General features: G+C 45.1%; 1 protein-coding gene across 1 annotated transcript in view; it reads right to left on the reverse strand.

Moving 5' to 3' along the window:
• Positions 1-19,279, reverse strand: part of KBTBD12 (kelch repeat and BTB domain containing 12) — a 42,967-nt gene extending 23,688 nt beyond the window's left edge. Inside the window, exons 1-3 of the mRNA XM_056129298.1 lie at positions 18,210-19,279; positions 14,852-15,122; positions 12,516-12,666 (exon numbers count right to left, since the gene is read on the reverse strand). Of these exons, the coding sequence (XP_055985273.1) occupies positions 12,516-12,666; positions 14,852-15,122; positions 18,210-19,279 (1,492 nt within the window). The remainder of the gene's footprint in view (positions 1-12,515; positions 12,667-14,851; positions 15,123-18,209) is intronic.
• Between the last annotated feature and the right edge of the window lie 212 nt (positions 19,280-19,491).

A 19,491-nucleotide genomic window follows, 5' to 3' on the forward strand; every position in this document is an offset into this window, starting at 1 on the left:
CGCTGGTTGCAGTTAGCTGTACGGCTCGCCTGGCCCTGGGTCTTGTTCAATGTGCGGGCTTCTGACTGAGTTTAACCAAATGTGGAACTGCCTGTCTGTGGGACAAGATGGCTGTAGAGAAGAGGTCAGACCCAGGGTCGCCGATCTTGGTCACACTGTCTAACAGAAAGAGGGAGGTCATTGCACTGCAGGCTCCATGAGCCATGTTAGAAGTCTGTTTATCTGACAACCACTTTCGAAAGCCAGTAGTAAGTGGGTGCAAACAGGTTAAATCGGGAGACAGGCTGGAGCACGGGGAGCCAGCAACACCCCAAGTCTGCCCCATGAGTTTCACATAAAAACCCTGCCCAGCAGAATACGCATCAGGAAAAGGAGACGAATCTCTTGGTTTGGCGAATCACTAGAGCATTAGAGAAGCCATTTCATTTCTCTGTCAGAGTCTTTAAAGACGCTGTTCAGCGCTTAGACCACAGAGCTAACCTTATACATCTGTGCCCTCTCCGCTGGGTTGGCAGACAGGTCACCTGCTCTTTCCCAGGGAGATGTGGGCTTACTGGGCACCCTGGGTTTCCAGCCGCAAGCCCCTAAGCACGTTCCCTGACTCTCAGCTGCAATTCCACCACGAAGCCCCGGGGCGTCACCTCTCCCCTAAAACGGCGGACGTTAATGAGCATCAGTGGAAGGTGCCTCCTGATTAGATAAATAATCAAATCCAAGCGTGATCTTTATTAATAAGTCAGCACCAGCACACAGGAGAACTCTTTTGATGAGAGAGATCCTCCGGTCGGATCCGCGCATCTTCAGAATGCCAATGAGCCTCCTTCGTGGGGTTCGTGGCGACGCCTTCCGATGCTCCGAGCCTGACTTTCCTTGATTCAAAAATAGACACACAGAGAGAAGAAACCATCTTGGAGAAAAGGTCCTTCAGTGCAAAACTGATCCTTTGTTTTTTTTTGCGGTGCTGAGGGGAGGTAGATTGTCAAGGATAACTACGTGCTTCCCTCCCGCTGTTTTCATTTCTCCAGAGCATCAGACCTCTTTCTGTGTTTGGCTATTAAAGATTCTTTCCCTTTGGTGATGGGGTGAGGAAAACTCCCCCCACTTGAAGCCTGGCCCGGAGCTGGCTGAGGGCAGCAGGGCAGAGCCAGTTCTGAGGCCCAGCGGCCACAGTACCTTGGGTAAGACAGGGCTGGCCGGGAAGGACGTTGTACCCGCAGGGCTACCATCAGGTGGCCAAGTTTATTCTGTTCTCCTCTGGCCGAGACTCCAGAGCGGCGGGGCATTCTGGAACCATTTTTGACAAGCTCCCAGGGTGGCTTGCCTTGTTCCCGAAGCTTTCATCAAATATTTAAGGGGGCAGGCCGGCATGGGATGGGGGAATTGATCCAGACCCTGGGCATACAGCCACGTGGCAGCGTCGTAGCTGGACAGCTGGGGTCCCCCATTTCGCTAAGCCTCAATTTCCTCATCTGTAAGTTAAGGATAATAACGGTGATTTTAGCCATGGTTGCAAAGATCAGCTGATTCAGTGACTCTGCAAAGGAGAAGCAGCAGAAGCTAGCACTCTGCTCAGGAGGGTGACAATCGGAATTTTATTTGTTCTGGTGTACGACAGGTCAGTGTGGAGCCTGGGTGGGGCTCTCCGTTAATGCTGCTTTCTTTCCATTAGGGTCGCTGATGTTAATTAATGTTAATAAACCGGTTTTACTGAAGTTGCTAAAATTATTGTCAGTTTAGTTATTTTGGTTGGGTTTTTTGTTTTTCGTTTTTTGTTGGTTTTATTTTGGGGCCATGTCTGGTGGTGCTCAGGGGTTACTCCTTGCTCTGCACTCAGGAATCATTCCTAGGAGTGCTCAGGGGACCAAATGGGATGCCGAGAATCGAACCCGGGTCATCTTGTGGAAGGCAAACACCCTCTCTGCTGGACTATTGCTCTGACCCCTTTTGTTATGTCTGTAGTAGCTGCATTGTTGATCAGACAGTCAAATCTCTCGCCATTTCTCCCTTTGGACAGAGAAAGTTTGCTTTGGTTTGGGTTTAGGCATAGCTGGTGATGCTCAGGGGCTACTCCTGAGTCTGCACTCAGGAATTCCTCCTGGCGGTGCTCAGGGGACCTTATGGGATGCTGGGAATCTATCTCGGGTCGACCACGTGAAAGGCAAACGCCCTACCTGCTATATTATTGCTCCAGCCCCTGGATAGAGAAAGCAGAAAATAAGCTGAGTTTTTCCTTCTTCCCCCACCCTCCAATCCTTCTGGCACACATAGCAAGGTGGTGGGGTGGGGTGGGGTGGGGGAGAAACCCCTCGCTGTCTTTTAGAGCACAATCTTATATATATTTTCCACTTGTAATTTGCCCGACACATTTTGATGCGACCCTGTGCACAGAGATATAAAAGAGAGCCACACCAAGTAAATACTTGACCGATAAGATCGTCGATTTGCTTGAGCGGGCCCAGTAACGTCTCCATTGGAGACTTTGTTGTTACTGTGTCTGGCATATCGAATACTCTCGGTAGCTTGCCGGGCTCTCCGAGAGGGGCGGAGGACTCGAACTCGGGTCGGCCATGTTGGCCGCTTGTAAGGCGAACGCCCTACCCGCTGTGCTATCGCTCCAGACCGATAAGAAATCATGCATCTTCCTTCGTCAGGAACACTTTGGGTAGGGGCCACTGAAAGGACTTTTACTCCCAGGAGTAAAGCCAGCCCCACGTGTAGAGATGAGTTTCTTTCTGCTGCAAATATCAGCCACGACCCAGACCTCCAAACCAGCTATCGGCATCCACAGCATTCTTCCTCCCAAGTTGTTCATGTTCAGGTTTGTTTTCTTCCCTCATTTTCAGGTCCCATCTTCGAAGTCTAAGTCCCCAGAAAATAGCCTCTTATAACTCAAGGCGGGGGGCATTGGCAGTATTTTTAGAGGGGGGGAATCTCCAGGTTGAAAGCGGACTAGCTTGCCCTTTATATAATTCAGAGACCTGCCAGTCTAGGGTTGGTCTCCTAAAATATAGCCAATAATTCTCATCTGGATCTGAGATGTTCCTTTCACCGGCACACCCTTCGATTTTCTTTACCAGTTATTTTTTTTTCTCTTCATGCTCAGAAAGCCTGCCTGTGGTTTGCTCTATGTGAGGAATTATATGTAAATCAAAGCAAAGAGGCGGAAGTGCTGTTCGTTGGAGCCGAACATGGTTTGATTTTTGGAGGGAGAAATCAAGGGCTTGATACGAGGCCGTTCGCATCTTATGCTGTTCATAACAAGCAATACAGAAGAGAGTGTGGGGGAGGTTGTCTGCCGTAGAGGCAGGGGGAGGGCTGGGATGGGGGGATACTGGGGACCTTGGTGGTGGAAGATATGCACTGGTGGAGGGTTGGGTGGTCCATCAGGATATGACTGAAACTCAAACAGGAAAGTTTTGTAACTGTATCTCATGGTGATGAAAAAATAATAATAAACAAATAAAATTAACATTCTGAATACATTAAAAAAAGATGTGGAGCTCATGCTCAGTAAAATCAGTTTAATCCTAGCTGGATAAAAAGGAGTACTCCTAAATTAAAAAAATAAAAGAAAGAAAGAAAGTGCTCGAAATGTCTTGCCATTTCCAAGTAGAAATGTAGATAGTGGAACAGAAAATTCTGGAGACTGGAGGGATAGTATTGAGGTTATGGCAATTAGCTTGCACGCAGCCCACAGTTTGGCCCCCAACATGACATAAAGTTCCCCAAGAGTGACCCCTGAGTACAGACTGGGCCTCATTTTCTTTTTTTTGTTACTAATTAGAAATTTTAATTTTTATTATTTTTTATAATAGTAAATTTTTTTTACAATAGTACAAATATTATCATCTTATACTTACAGTGCCATCTGCCATGCCCATCATCAGAGTGACAAGATCTCTCCACCACTGCCCCTAAGTCCCTTACCCTGTCCCACATAGCACTCTGTGAACTCAGTTGGGTCTCATTTTCTTGAACTGGCCCATCAGGCTGAAGTAACTTTGAATACTTGATGGGAATCCAAAGTACATTTATGATACATATTTCATATATACATATATATGTGGTATATATATATATGTCTATAGATCACACAGATATTTAATTCACACTTGCTGTGCTCAGGGCTTACTCCAAGTTCTATGCTCAGGGACCCCTCCTTGCACACTCTAGGGGACCACACGAGGTGCTGGCCATCAAACCAGCTCAGTCCTGTGCCAGGTCAAGTTCCCAACCCGCTGGGTTATGGCTCAGGCCCCTGAATATATTTCACTATTTCAGAAGCAATTCTGAGTTATTCAAAAGCATCACTGATACTTCAAAGTCTTAACTGCTTCCCACTTCATCCCACAGAAACTGCTTTCAAAGCAGAAGCTCTGGTGACCCACTTAACTCCAAGTTTTCTAGCAGAGCTTCTTGGTCCAGACTCCCAGCGAGGTTTTAATTAGCCTGAGCTCAGCAGGTTTATCTTCCTCAAAACTTAACTCACAGGAGCCACCACTGAATTCACGTCCTGCTTCATTCTTCATTAAAGTAGAATTTAAAACCTTGGAAACAAGGAGCTGACATTTCCTCCTGCCAATAGGTGATGTTAGTGGGCACTGAAGGGACTGCTAGCTTAGAGAACATTTAAAAAAAATTGACTCGGCAATAAGTTGGATGAAATGGTTTAACTCTTTCCCCTCCCTCCCTTTAATTAAACACGGTGATTTACAAAGTTGTTCACGATGATTCGTCACAGGCATTTGATACTCCAACCCCCATCTCATCACCACTGTCACCTTTCCTCCACTATTGTCCCCATTTTCCCAATTGCCTCTCCAGCCTGGCCCCGGTAGCAGGCCCACAATAATTAATTTTATAGCTCGGGATAGTAGATGCGTGCTGAAAGTAGATTATGGACCAAGCATGATGACCTCCTGATACCTGTGTTGCAGACCACAACACCCAAAAGGACAGAGCGAGTAAGAGGGATTGTGCCTGCCACAGAGGCAGGGGGTGGGAAGGAGTGGGGGGGGGGAGGGATACTGGGAACATTGGGGGTGGAGAATGGGCACTGGTGGAGTGATGGGTACCTGAACATTGTTTGACTGAAACACAATTATGAAAGCTTGTAAGTCTGTGACTGTATCTCACGGTGATTCATTAAAATGAAAAAAATTTTAAAAATCATGGGGTGAGGGGATGGGGGGTTGGAGGGATACTGGGACCCGTGGTGGTGGAGAATGGGCACTGGTGGAGGGATGGGTGTTTGATCAGTGTATAATTGACACCCAAGCACAAAAATTTGTAAATCTACAAGTGTATCTCATGGTGTTTCACTAATAAAAATTTAAAATAAATAAAAAAATAAAACTGAAATAAAAAAGAAAAAAATTTTAAAAAATAATTAATTTAATATTGCTTGTTATCACTAAATAGATAATGGAATGACCACAAAATATTTTTTTTGTGTAGGAGTACTGCTATTTATTCAGCTACTGATTAGCTGATTAAATCGGGCATGAACTCCATCTTACTTTTTTTTTCATAATTTTATTTATCTATTATTTTTTCTTCTTATATTTATTTATTGAATCACTGTGAGAAAAGTTACTAAGCTTTCAGGTTTAAGTCTCAGTCACACAATGATAAAAAACCTCTCCCTTCATCAGTACTCATTTTTCACCACCAAGAACCCCAATATACCCCCCCTCCCACCCCTCCCAATGCCTGTGAGGTAGATGATTTCCACTTAACTATTCTATACATTGATTACATTCATTATTTCGACAATGACCAGAAAATATTTCTGTAGAAGTTGTAAAAATTGCTCTAGCTAGTTAGCTTTAGCTTTCCCAATTTAAAAAAAAATTTAAAAAGATAATTTTTTTAGTAAAACAAAATCTTAAAAATGCAAGTCATCGCTGAAAGACCACCGTTTAATTTGGTCTCTCCCCAAAGGGCTTAAACTGGCTTTGTCACTAAGTCCAGGCCTGCATTACCCTGGCCAAAACACTTGCTCCATGAGGCTAGACAGAGAATGGTGGGTGAGGCACTTGCCTGGCATGTGGCTGCCCTGGTTTCAGTCCCTGGCACCACATATAGTCCCCCACGCTCACCAGGAGGGATCCCAGAATGGAAATAGGCTGGTCTGAAAAACCTGGGTTTTCTACAAGGGTATCATTTTCTCATAGGCGTCTCCAGATTACTTAAATTATTTTAAGCTTTCCAGGAAGTTAGCCAACAGAGGAGTCAATTAGAGTGTAAGGTTGATAAAATACACATGTAATTGCATGAACAATGGAGTCACTTAAGCAAATAATCTAGCCAGAGTGTGCTTTCTCTCTCTCTCTCTCTCTCTCTCTCTTTCTTTCTCTCTCTCTCTCCCCCCCTCCCTCTGTCTTTCTCACTGTGTCTCTGTCTCTGTCTCTCTCTCCTTCCGGAATTCTTCTGTTGTGAAGGCAATTTATAGATTGCCAGGAAAAGTACCCTACCATCTAATACACCCATTTTCTAATTTGATTTAATCCCAGAAGACATTTTTCTCTAAATTTAAATTGTTCATAGTATTTATGATTTCTCAAAATCCAACATCTCCACAAATAAAAAAAATGAGCACAGATGTGAACTGAGGCCAGTATTCTGATATCTTTACCACTCCTCAAAAATGCACAGCATGAGTCTTAACGTCCAGTCGTTTAGGCGCCAGGATACATCGGGCGTAGTGTCTGCCTTATATGCTGGCAATTCACAGTTCAATCCCCGGCGTCCCATATGATCCCCTGAGCACTGCCAGGAGTAATTCCTGAGCATTACTGGGTGTGGCCCCCAAACAAACAAAATTTAATGTCTGGTAGTTTCATGTCATCATTAGTTCTTTTTATTTTTGTTTTTTTTTTTGGTGAGGGCAGGGGGGCCCACCCAGCAGTGCTCAGGGCTTAGTTCTGTCTCTGCACTCAGGAATCACTCCTGGTATGCTCAGGGGGTGGTGGGGATCGAACCTGTGTCTGCTGCGTGCAAGGCAAGTGCCCTCTGGCCCCCTCACCGTTAGATCTTGATGGGAAAAAGTACTTCCAAGGGGTGTCATAACAACTTCGTGCCTGCCCCTTGCAGTAACGCAGGCTGCATGGATGTGTGTGTCACGGGGGCCTGCCATCACGGGATAACACGAAGGATGCAGATCACAGTGGTGCTGTGATCCCAGACACGGGGGGCTAGAGCGAATCCTGCTGGCAGCAGCCACCTGGGCCAGTAGCAGAGTCCAGTCCCGGGAGGATCTGGGCCATCTCAGGCAAGTCACACAAAGGAAAGCAGTACACTGAGCATTATTAGGGCACTGGAGCATCAGTGGGCCCCTTGATACTTATTCCAAGTCATAATAGTAATAATTACTATAATTATCAAGCTCTCAGAGGCCAGGCTCCGTGGATGAGCATTGAGACAATCTGGTACTTAGCACTGAGAAGCTCCTCAACGACTCCTAAATTTCCTTCAAAGAATATTCATGCGTCGAAGTTGTTGCTTTAACCAGGGCTGGTGCATAGAGGCTGAAAACCGGCGGGTTGGGCCTTTCTGGTTGAGCCCTCCCAGGCCCCCCAGGGGCTCACGTCTCCCGATAGAGTTCAAGACCCTACGGGTCATGCGTGACCTGCATAAGACAGGGCCTAAGTTTCATTCCTGGTGCTGCTGAATATAAATTAAAGATGTGCTGGGTCCTAAGGATGAAAGTCCTTCCTGGGCGAATGAACACCAGTGGGATCGAATCCCAAGGACCACTCTTTCATCCACAGAACCGCTCAGACCTTTCTTCCTCACTTTGGCTGCCATGGAAAACAATTAATGAGAGAGTGATGGTTGGATACTAGGCTTTCACTGACATCTGTGTCATGTAGACTGATGCCAATTTATAATGCTTAACATTTGGAATCTATGTCATGTTAGGTATAGAAGAAAGTTAAGTCAATAAAAAAAATTGGGGGGGAAAAAGTAAACCAAGCAGTTCAGATTCTTTTCCCCAAATAGTTGTGGAAACTGCCATAGATTTTTTCTTTGTTAAGCAAAGAGCCTGTGTCCTGGCTAATACTTCATTTTTTCCTTTCTTTTTAAAAAATATTTTCTGTTAACAATAGAAATTTAATAGCAATACATATTTTTTCATATTCTCTTTGCCATTCAATACTAATATTTTTTCTACCAAGATTAATGCTCTAGAGAAAGTAGAATAATTTCTAAGTAAAAAGAAAAGATAAATTGACCATTAAAAGAGTTGGCATTGTTGGGATCTTTATTTTTTTTCTATGATCATATCTGGAGTCCAAGGTCACAGAGGTCAATACATTAGGATCCTCTGTGAGCTGTATTATGGATTCACTACCAGGATCTCACCATTCTACAAGGAAGTGATCATCCATGTCAAGAGAGGGGTTCGGCAGGGTAATACCATTTGACCGAAACTCTTCAGTGCCACTCTCAAGCATGTCATGCGACAACTGGAATGGGAAGGAATGGGAGTGAAGATAGACAGTCGGCAACCACACCACCTCCACTTCGCTGATGACATCATTCTTAATAACACCAAACATTAGCCAAGCGGCACAAATGCGGGCCGACTTCGACCGTGAGTGTGGAAAGGTCAGACTACAGCTGAATCTCACGAAGACAATGTTTATGAGAAATGGACTAACATTCCATTCGCTCTCAACAAAACAAACATCTCCGAATGCAACAGTTATGTGTACCTAGGTTGAGAAGTCAACATGATGAATGACCTGGCACCTGGGTTGCACAGGAGGAAGAACGTCAACTTCTGGAACGCCTTCAATAACGACAAAAAAATAGCTAAGAGGAAGAAGAACCCGCGGCTCCAGGCACATCTCTTTGATTCCACTGTCCTTCCTGCATTGACATACACATCAGAGACCTGGGCCCTATGAAAACAGGATGAGAACGCTATTCGGGTCTCCCAAAGAGGAATCGAAAGAGCTATGCTTGGAGTATCACACTTCACTCAAGTGAGAGAAAGAATCTGGAGTTCTGACCTCCATTTACGATTGAGAATCAGGGACGCTGTCTCGTATGCCAAGGCATCAGAAATCAGATGGGCTGGACACGTAATGAGATTTGGAGATGACCACTGGACTAGAGCCGTTATTGACTGGATTCCACGGCTGTCAAAAGATCATGTGGTCGCCCACCTACGAGATGGTCAGACTTCTTCGTCAAGACCCTGAACGATCAGTTTGAGGCTCTTCATGTTCCTGGAGTGTGAGCAGACGCCATTGGGCTACACTAGCACTCGACAGGGATGAATGAAGATGTTACTGGCGCCTGCTCAAGCAAATTGATAATTAACAGGATGTCAAGTGATCAAGTGATCAAGTGATCATATCTGGAAAAAGGTCTAACATACCGGCCAATCCCTTCCTTTAAGACTCTGTATTTTGATACAGCATGGCTTGATTTGTTTACTCGGAGTATCAGATCTACATAGCCATTGTTCTAACCCATGATCCATAATTAAAATCCTGCTGAGAGACACTCTATCTTAAAATGACTCCCATAAATAAAATCTGTCTTTAAGAAGAATCAGGAGGAGTGGAGAATATCAGAATAACCCCTGGTTATTTCCTATTTCTTTGGCCCAGTGAAGACCCCAAAAGGAGAGGAAGAAATACATACAAAGTTCCTTTTTTCTAGAAAGATGGAGAAAAAGACAAACTCAGGTTGAGTGTGGAAAATAATACAGAGCGGTGTGATGTTAACCCCCAAGAACCAGTGATGAATAATGATTCTCCGTGGGGAGTACAACACACCCTGTTGTGCTCAGGGCTTACTCCTGGCTCTTTGCTCAGAAGTCTCTCCCAGAGGACCATAAGGGCTACCTGGGATGGTACCTGGGTCAGTCACGTGCCAGGCAAGCATTTTACCTGCTGTACTCTCTGGCCCCTGGTCCCATAATAAAATATTTTGTTTTGGGGCCACACCTGGCGGTGCTTAGGGCTTACTTCTGGCTTTGTGCTCAGGGATAAATCTAGGCAGATTTGGGGATCCTATGGGGTGCTGGAGATCGAATCTGGGTCAGCCTGCATGTGGGCAAGTGCCCTACCTGCTGTATTATTGCTCCAATAAATTATAAAAACTATATAATTTGGTCTTATATTGTTCTGGGGTCATATCTGGTGATGCTCAGCGGTTACTCCTGACTCTGCTCTCAAGAATCATTTCTACTAGAACTCAGGGGATGATATGGGATGCTGGGGATCAAATGAAGGTTGATTGCTTGCAAGACTGTATGATCTCTCAGGCCTCCTAAAAGTTCTTTAAAAAAGAGAAAGAAATGTCGCTTCTGTGTCTTCGTTATATTATATCATCATATTCATAATATAGGCTGGAGCGATAGCACAGCGGGTAGGGCATTTGCCTTACAAGTGGCCAACAGTGCCGACCCAAGTTCAATTCCTCCGCCTCTCTCGGAGACCCTGGCAAGCTACCGAGAGTACGTCGCCCGCATGGCAAAGCCTGGCAAGCTACCTGTGACGTATTCAATATGCCAAACACAGTAACAATTGTCACAATGGAGACGTTACTAGGCCCACTCGAGCAAATCGATGAACAACGGGAGGACAGTGACAATGATTCATAGCATTATGATTCTCTGAGTTCATGACCCACAGACGTACACAAACCAGTCCCCCCTCACCTGTCCCTCTCCTCACACTGCCCTACCCAGGTTCGCCCAGTCTCCCTCCATCCACCACGCGTCCTACTTCTGTCTTACCTCCAAGCCTCTGCTCTGTCCTTCACCCTTCTAGTTCTTTCCTGCCGTTCCTAGCCTCCACTCTTTCCTGGAGCACATTCTTTTCTCTGCCACACTTACTGAATTTTACAGTTCCTTTCAAATCTAGCTCCTTTCACTCTTTCAGTGAACATTTTTTCATGCCACAAAATGGAAGCTCCAAAAGATATCTCTAAGGCATTCACCCCCTGCACCTCCATCTATAATTCTACTCAAAAGACACCATCGCTATTCATCACTTCCTCCACTGTGGGGTATCTCATTGGGGTTCAGTTGGAACATCACTTTTTTTTTTTTAGTTTAAATAAATTGATAGGGAACACACCTGGCAGTGCTCAGGGATTACTCCTGGCTTTGAACTCAGGAATTACTTCTGATGATGCTCAGGGGACCATTATGGGATGTTGGGGATCAAACTCAGGTCGGCTGCATGCAAAGCAAATGCATCCCCCACCCGCTGTCCCCACTTGCTCCAATCCCAGTTGGTACATCACTTTTGCCCTCTTAGACTACCTGCAGCTTGGATGTAACTGGTAGATGGGGCTTCCACAACCATAAGCTTCGATAATCTAGCCTAGCTCAGTGTCTCATTAGGGTCTGTGACCCAGCATATGGTTGTAACAGTGACAAATAGAGACCCAGAGGAAAAGCAATTAGAATTTTAAGTGAGGTAGTCATAAATGATATGGCATAATGTTCTTGCTCTTAAAAATCATATAACTATGACTATTTAAGCACATTAATTATTTGCTTCATGCTGTGCAGGCAGCCAAGAGATAATGACTTTTGCAAAAAAAAAATCTATTCAAATGCTCCATTTGCTTTCATTGCGTATTTCAAGTTTGTTTTTTTGCCATCTCTTTGCGATCCACCATCTTCCCCAAGTTTCTGCCAGTTAGATACCAAAACAGATGAGATGAAATAAAGATGCAACTCAGTTCTCCAGCTGGTTGGTCAGGATCCTCCTTCATATAGGTATCGGGAGTGTGTGTGTGTGTGTGTGTGGGGGGGGGGGTGACCATAGAAAATGATGTTAGGAAAATGAAATGTGCTCTCAAGAGCAAAATACTCAATAGAAGAGAAAAAAGCACAGGATTGAAGGAGGAGCAGGGAATAGAGAAGGTCACCTAGAATTGTTCTCACACTGGTGGAAATGAGTTCGTCTTGCCCCATCTGTACTGGCTAATACAAGACCATGCATCTTCCAGAGATAAGGAAGGATGCTTTCCGATTAAACATTATCAATAATGCCCCTGGAAATGTGATGGATGAGGTAAAATGAAGAGGACTGGGCATCAGCGGTGGCTTTGTCTTATTTATGGTGATTTATGCTCTTCTCATAGCGCCAAAAAAAAAAAAAAGAAGAAGAAGAAGAAGCTTGCAAGAACCACTTCATCAACTAAAGGCAATCAAGGGCTTTTTCCCATTTCAAAATATTTGGCTTGTTAGTCGAGGATATGTCACTACAGTTTACACCCTCCCCAAATCAACCTCACCACTGGATTTGAATCCCAACAGATTTGAAAATTCCATTACAGTCATTTTTCCAATAGCAGGCTAATGGACTTTTCATTAAACTTATCTGTCTTCTAAAAAAAAAATGAAAGAAAAAAATGTGGCATACACACACGTACACTAGGATTCAAGAGCAGGAAAAAATATTTCACTTTTACTGAGGCAAACTGCTGAGGAAAAATGAAAGCCCTTGGACTTTTAAAATTAATCTGCTGCTTCTTACCCAAGACATAGATCTCGCCGTTGAGTGCAGCCGTGCTGAATCGGTACTTGGAATACTTCATGGGCACACGCTCCGTCCATTGATCTTGGCTGGGGTCATACTGCAACAGTTTGTTGCTTAATCGATCAGGTTCTTCATCAGGAAGATCCATCTGTATGAAATATGACAGGTACTATAATAACAAACCACTTCTGAGGCCTTTGGGAGGCCACAGATGCAATTAATCAAAGCCGACAGCCGAGGAGATAGAGGGAGGTTAAGAGCAACAACCCAGACTCAGAAAAGCGTCAAAGGCCATGACTCGGGGGTTCTAAGTACATTGTCAATATTAGAGGAATTTATATCCTGTAATAATGAGGCTGATGTGTTGAGTCACGGCTAACGATTTGTGAACTGAACAGCGAGACCAGAGAACACCAGTCAGTAAAGCAACAGTACAAGCTTTGAGAAGAAAACCACTTTGGGGAACAGGTTTAAAAGTACATTTCATTATATCAGATTTTATAGTGGTGGGTTTTTAATATTCATTGTAAGAAATGAATTTGAAGAATATATGAGGCATTTTTTCTTAGTAGTATATTTTAAAATCTAAATTCAACAAAATTAGGATATGTTTACACTGCAATTGTGATCTATATAGGAATGATCTGAATTCAATTTGTTTTTGTTTTTGGACCATATTCAGCAGTTCTCAGGGCTTATTCCTGGCTCAGTGCTCAGGAGTCACTCCTGGCAGGGTTCAGGAGACCATTCTATGGTGCCAGGGATTGAAACTGGGTCTGCTGTGTGCCAGGCAAGATCCTTACCTGTTCTACTGTCTCCAGTCCCTGCATTTCAATTTTAAAGCTATATGGTTAGCATAAATTATTTGCAGTTATTTGATGTGTTTATAGATATCTTCACTGACAAAAGGCAGTAGGCAGTGACTGCGTGTTCTTTTACTGATGTGTCGCACCCAGGAACTGAGAGTGAAGTATTGCTTTTTGGTCTACAATGCATCAGGAACTCCTCTGACTTCAGGCTAAAGAGGCTTAAGTAGCTTTTGTTTCAGATGCAGGTGTTCAATCCAGAAATAACCACCACACTGATGGAAGCTGTATGCAATTAACTGTAGTTAACTCTCAGCGCATACAGTTACGCTTAGCACATTGCAATCACAACCCCACGTTACCCTGTCACTGACTGTTTTGTACTAAGTACAGATGAGCAAAAGCCTTTGCTATGAAATATTCATGTGTCATCTGTTCAGAGACATTCTACATTTATAAATATTGACCTTATTGTTTCCCTTTGCCGTTTAATTCCAGCATTTCATCTATATTTTACTGAAGAGAAGCAAAGGGAGGCTTCATCTCTATTTATTTGGAAGATAAGCAGAGTTGTTTGGGGAGCTCGGTCCTGCAGAATGAACTAGGAAACGGAGAGTTCTGCAGAAGCCTAATTACGAATAATTCACCAGGTTTCCGTTCCTAGCTGTGATTAAATCTGTATTGCCTTGAAATACACAGTCCAGCCTTTCAAATATATCAAATGTGAAATTTAACTTTTAAATAAAGGTATGGCATGGTATAAATGGGAAAACCCAAGCTTGTCAAAGAGAACACACAAAAAATAAGATACACTTCTCTTTCTACGTATATGTATCAGTTTTTATCATGAAGCACCTTTGGAGAAACAAGAAATAAGCAAAAACAAAAAATCAGTGTCATGGGGATGGACAATGGGTGATGATTCCTTTGTAACCGGAAAGACTGGATGGGTGGGTGGGTAGTCACAGGGCAGCTGGGTACTATCACAACAACACTATGGTCCAGGAGGGGCGTCCTGGGAAGAGAGAAGGTGAGGGTGAGGGTGCTCTGGTGACTTCTCAGGTTTGGCTGGCCAGACTTCAAGAAACAGCTCTGTATGCTATCACTATATGCCCAATTCCCAGCCATGGCACCAACTTTCCTACAGTCTAAATATATACATGCAGGAATGATGGTGCCAACATGGGCAAAGACCTGAGAGTTCCTTGCCTCGGGTCACACAACGATGGAGCAGACAGCACGGGGTTAAGGCTCCGGCATTTCTCCCCCAGAGAATTCCTGGGTATCAGCATCTTTCCTGGTTAGCCAGCCGGAGGAGGGTTAGGAAGAACTGAGCACAGAGATGGTCACGTCTCAGATTAACACGCATTAGAATGCATTCTCCCAAATTGCTTCTCGAAGACTGTTGAGTCTTCAGTTTAATGTTTTATACACCAGCGAGCATGTAACCAAAATGTTAGCCATACGCTTTTAGTACTTAACAAAGACAGCACCTAGCCATGCCAGGAGACAGGAAAAGCCTTTAACCTGGGGAGTCCAGCCTCCAATCACATAAAGTTTATTCTTCACTGTCACCACTGCGTGGCATGCCAAGGGTAGTGGAAGGGGAGACACCCTTTTCCAATAGTCCTGTTCTACACTGTACTTATCAACACAGTTTGTAATCAGATACTGGTTCTTAATTTTCATCTGTCCTCCTATCACATAGAGGTCATTGTGGACACTGCCCAGAGCATACAGCTCTCGGAATTCAGTTGTGCATAACTTTTCCCAGAACTGGTTTCCTCTATCATGATACCTGTAAGTGAAGAGAGAGAGAGAGAGAGAGAGAGAGAGAGAGAGAGAGAGAGAGAGACTCAGAATTAGCAGCAACACAAAACCCGCGTACCCAAGAAATATACTCAAGTTTCTTTTTCCACCTAAAAACAATTTGTTTCTTCTAACTGGAGAGAAAAAAATTGTCAAAGATTGCTTCTGGGTCAGAAATATAAAGACCCGGAGCTGGAGCGATAGCACAGCGGGTAGGATGTTTGCCTCACATGCGGCCGACCCAGGTTCAATTCCCAGCATCCTATACAGTCCCCCGAGCACCGCCAGGAGTGATTCCTGAGTGCAAAGCCAGGAGTAACCCCTGTGCATTGCTGGGTGTGACCCAAGAAGCAACAAGACAAAACAAAACAAAACAGAAATATAAAGGCCAACGGGGTGAACACCTACTTTGCATGGGGGAGACTTAGGCTTGATTCCCAGCACCATCTGGCCCCTAAGCGCGACCAAGAACAGCCTCTGAGCACAGAATTGAGAATAGCTCCTGAGCTCTGCCATGTGTATCCCGAAACCAAAAATAAGATTGGATTATAGATTTGCACTTTTCAAAAAAGAATTGATGAGGGTTCGGAAAGGTAGACAGCACAGTGGTAGGGCACTTGCCTTGCATGCAACAACCTGACTTCTATCCCTGGAATCCCATATGGTCCCTGAGTCCTGTCGGGAGTAATTCCTGAGCAGTCAGGAGTCAGCCCTGACTACTGCTGGGTGTGGTCCCCCAAATAACACCCCCCCTAAAAAATAAAAAAGGATTGATGAGCTAAGTACAATGTACATTAAATAACCACAACTACCTAGAGAATTTTAGGAAACAGTCTATTGGAAATAGATTATCAAGCACAGTCTTCATTTTTTAACTCTGGAAGAGAAAGTCAAGGACAAATAGGAGAAAAGGGAGTTGGAAAAAAGAATAGGAAAGTCACTGAGAAAAATTATTTTTAATTTCACTATAAGAATAAGAAAAAGTAAAAATATGTAAAATGTCTTCTATGGAACTGGAGGTCTCTCTTTAATACTATGCTAATTTATTTTAGAGCAGAAAATCTGAAAATATCTCAATTCAGAGATTTCTACTGGGATCTTAAGAGTTATACAGAATCTTAAGCATTGTTCCTGTGGTCCTAAATGACTTAGAATAGTCAAGACTACCCGTAGGTGTAAAAAATTCCACCTGTAGGTGTATATGGGCATTTGGCATCTATTTTAGTCTTCTGGGTATGATATTTCAGTAATTGCATCTATGAATAATTATGTTCATCTGGGAAGAGTTACTAGGTATGAGTTTATATGTGTATATACGTGTATATATAGGATATATGTTCTCTCAATACTTCTAGAGTGCAACTCATTAAATAAGTGTATGGGCGAGTGTGTGCATGCATATAACATGTGTGTATGTGGGGGGGCATTATACAGTGTGAACAGGCTTTGGTTCATTCATCTTGTCTCTTGATAACTGTGTTTCTTTTCTCCACTCGTGATTTGGGGCACTGAGTCCAAGAAAGGCGAACATTCTAGGGGAACAGTGGGAGAAGATAAGCACAATTAGAAGCTCCATCCCAGAAAACTACAGAAGGAAAACCTGGAATTGAAATCTAAAATTTAAAAAAGCCAGGAAAAATAGCAAATAAGAAAAAAAAAGCTGTTATGCTTAGGAACAAAGTCCTCATAGTATGCATGTTTTATTGAAAGGGGAAAAATTAAAAATATATAAAATTAAAAAAAAAAAGCATGGCTGAGTAACTGCATCAGACAGCCACAATCCTCACATAGGTTTTCCCCTTGTTGATGTCAACTTTTCTCTCCCACAGAGTAACTCCTGGCTTCCAGCTTGACAAGGAAGAAGATGGAAGTTTGTGCTCCTTCCCTGGTGGGCATGTCTGGCTTGTCACAAGCGGAAGGTGGAAATCGACCCGTTACATGAGCGCTGTCTTCTGTCACTTTCTATGTTCAGCCCCTAGAATCACCAATATTTTCACTATTTTTAATTACAATGATTTTTAGAAGAGAAAGAAGGACTGGGTATCTGCATATACAGGGGCTACTGCATTAAAGCTAGTGAATGTACACATAAATAGAATGAAAAAAAAGACTTGAGACACGACATATAAGAAAATAGTTGTAGAATAAAATATGGCTTATGAGGTTTGGAAAAGGAATTTGCTGGGTCACTGACTAATCTTATTTCTGTTTGGACATTGAACCGAAGATGAAGGGAGAGAAAATGTCCGGATCAAAATATGACTTTTATTATTAAGAAAAATAAATCGTGAAAAAAAATAATAGTGAAAAAAGCATTCTATGTTCATAGAGGTTGACATGTTATTTTATTTTATTTTATTTGCTTTTTGGGTCACACCCGGATATGCACAGGGGTTACCCCTGGCTCATGCACTCAGGAATTACCCCTGGCGATGCTCAGGGGACCTTATGGGATGCTGGGAATCGAACCCGGGTCGGCTGCGTGCAAGGCAAACAGCCTACCCGCTGTCACTCCAGCCCTGAGGTTGACATTTTAAAGATAACATTGATAATGGCTGTTTCCATGCTGAAGTACGGGGGGATAAGTAAAAAAAAAAAAATGGAAAGGCACATTTATTTTTGTTTTGGGGGCCAGGTGTGCTCAGAGCTTACTCCTGGCTCTGCACTCAGGGGTCACTGCTGGTGGGCTTGAGGGACCATCTGAGAGGCTGGCAATCAAACCCAAGCCGGCCTCACGCCAGACAAATGCCCAACCCCCTACTCTCTCATCTCTCCGGCCGCAAGAAAGAAACATTGTTTCAAAAAAGAAACGGTTCGGGGAGTCAGAGAAAGAGCACAGTGGGCAGGACGCTTGCTTTCTCTGCCGCCGGCCCAGGTTCAATCCCGAGCAACCGTCAAGGGCACCCCAGGCACCACCGGGTGTGACCCCTGAGCACCCCAGGCACCACCGGGAGTGACCCCTGTGTCCCCCCAGCCCCACCCCTCCCAAAGGAGATAAGACACAACGGCTGACTTAGAACCCGACCACGTCAAAGTCATCCCGACCCACGTCCCCTTAGGACGCCAAGGGACCAACCTGTAGATCTCCACGTTCCGGCCCTTCTGCCGGGCGAGCCTGGGCGCGCTGGCCTCCCCGGCCACCACCACGGCGTTGCTGTCCATCACCACGCCCGCGCACACGGTGCCCAGGCCCTCGCCGTACTTGGGCGACGAGATGAAGTAGGTCTTGCGGGCGACGGGGTCGTAGCAGAAGCTGGCGTCGCCGTAGCTCCGGTGCCGGGACCGGATGCCCGCCGAGTTGTTGCCCAGGCAGAGCAGGAGGCTGGTGGTCTCCATGCCGTAGCGCAGGGGCGCGTGCGGCGGCCGCGGGGCCTTGCTGGCGGCGAAGGCGCGCTGGATGCGGGCGATGCAGCCGGCGTCGCTCAGCAGCAGGGGGCTCCGGCGCAGGGCCTGCCGGAGGAACGGGGGGCTCACCAGCTCCAGCCGCACCTGCTGCAGCAGCTCGGGCAGGTGCGCGGCGCGCAGGGCCCGGTCGTGGTCCACCCAGCGCAGGACCAGCTCGAGGATGCTCTCCTCCCGGGACACGTTGAGGTCGTCCGACCTGATGAGCGCCAGGAACTGGTGCTCCTCCACGTCCAGGATTTCCTCCTGCAGGCAGGCCTCGGCGAAGTGCTGGTACAGGTACTTCCGCGACCGATCGCAGAGGTCCTCGGCGCCGATCTGCTTGGCGAAGTGGTAGATGCCCACGCAGTTGGAGGCGTCCATGTGGTCCATCATGTACTTCTGACACACGCCGAAGACGTCTTCCATCTGCATGAAGTAGGCGGCCGTGGCGACCGTCTGCACGTTGGCGTTGTCGATCTGAAGCGCCGCGCTGTACATGTAACGGAGCAGGACCGACACGCTGTCCGCCGTGATGTCGTGGAGGGTCACCTCCCTCTGAGAGCACTCCAGGAGGCCACAGGTGAACATGGCTTTGAAATAAGGGCTGAAGGCGGCCAGGACCAGTCGGTGGCAAGGAAATCTCTCTCCTTCTGCTATGAGCACCACATCGATCATTTCCGCGAATTCTCTCATGTTCTTAATTTGCTTCAGCAAATTCAAGCTATGATGACATTTTCCTGCGTCCTCGAGTTTGCATTCCATGATATCCTCTCCCGACTTTTCAGTTCCTTCTCCTTGAGGTTGAGCTTGGTGCTTAAGGGGCTATTTGCATGTCTGATTACTCTAAAAGCGACCGAGATGGCACAGCTCAGCCCTGATGGAAAGAAAACACACAGTTGCCTTTTGAGAAATAGTTTTATAATTTAAAAAGGCAGCAGCGGTTTTGAGAAACGTTTATAGGCAAATGTTATACA

Source organism: Sorex fumeus, unplaced genomic scaffold, assembly GCF_029834395.1.
Source record: "Sorex fumeus unplaced genomic scaffold, SorFum_2.1 ptg000072l, whole genome shotgun sequence".
Lineage (NCBI taxonomy): Eukaryota > Metazoa > Chordata > Mammalia > Eulipotyphla > Soricidae > Sorex > Sorex fumeus.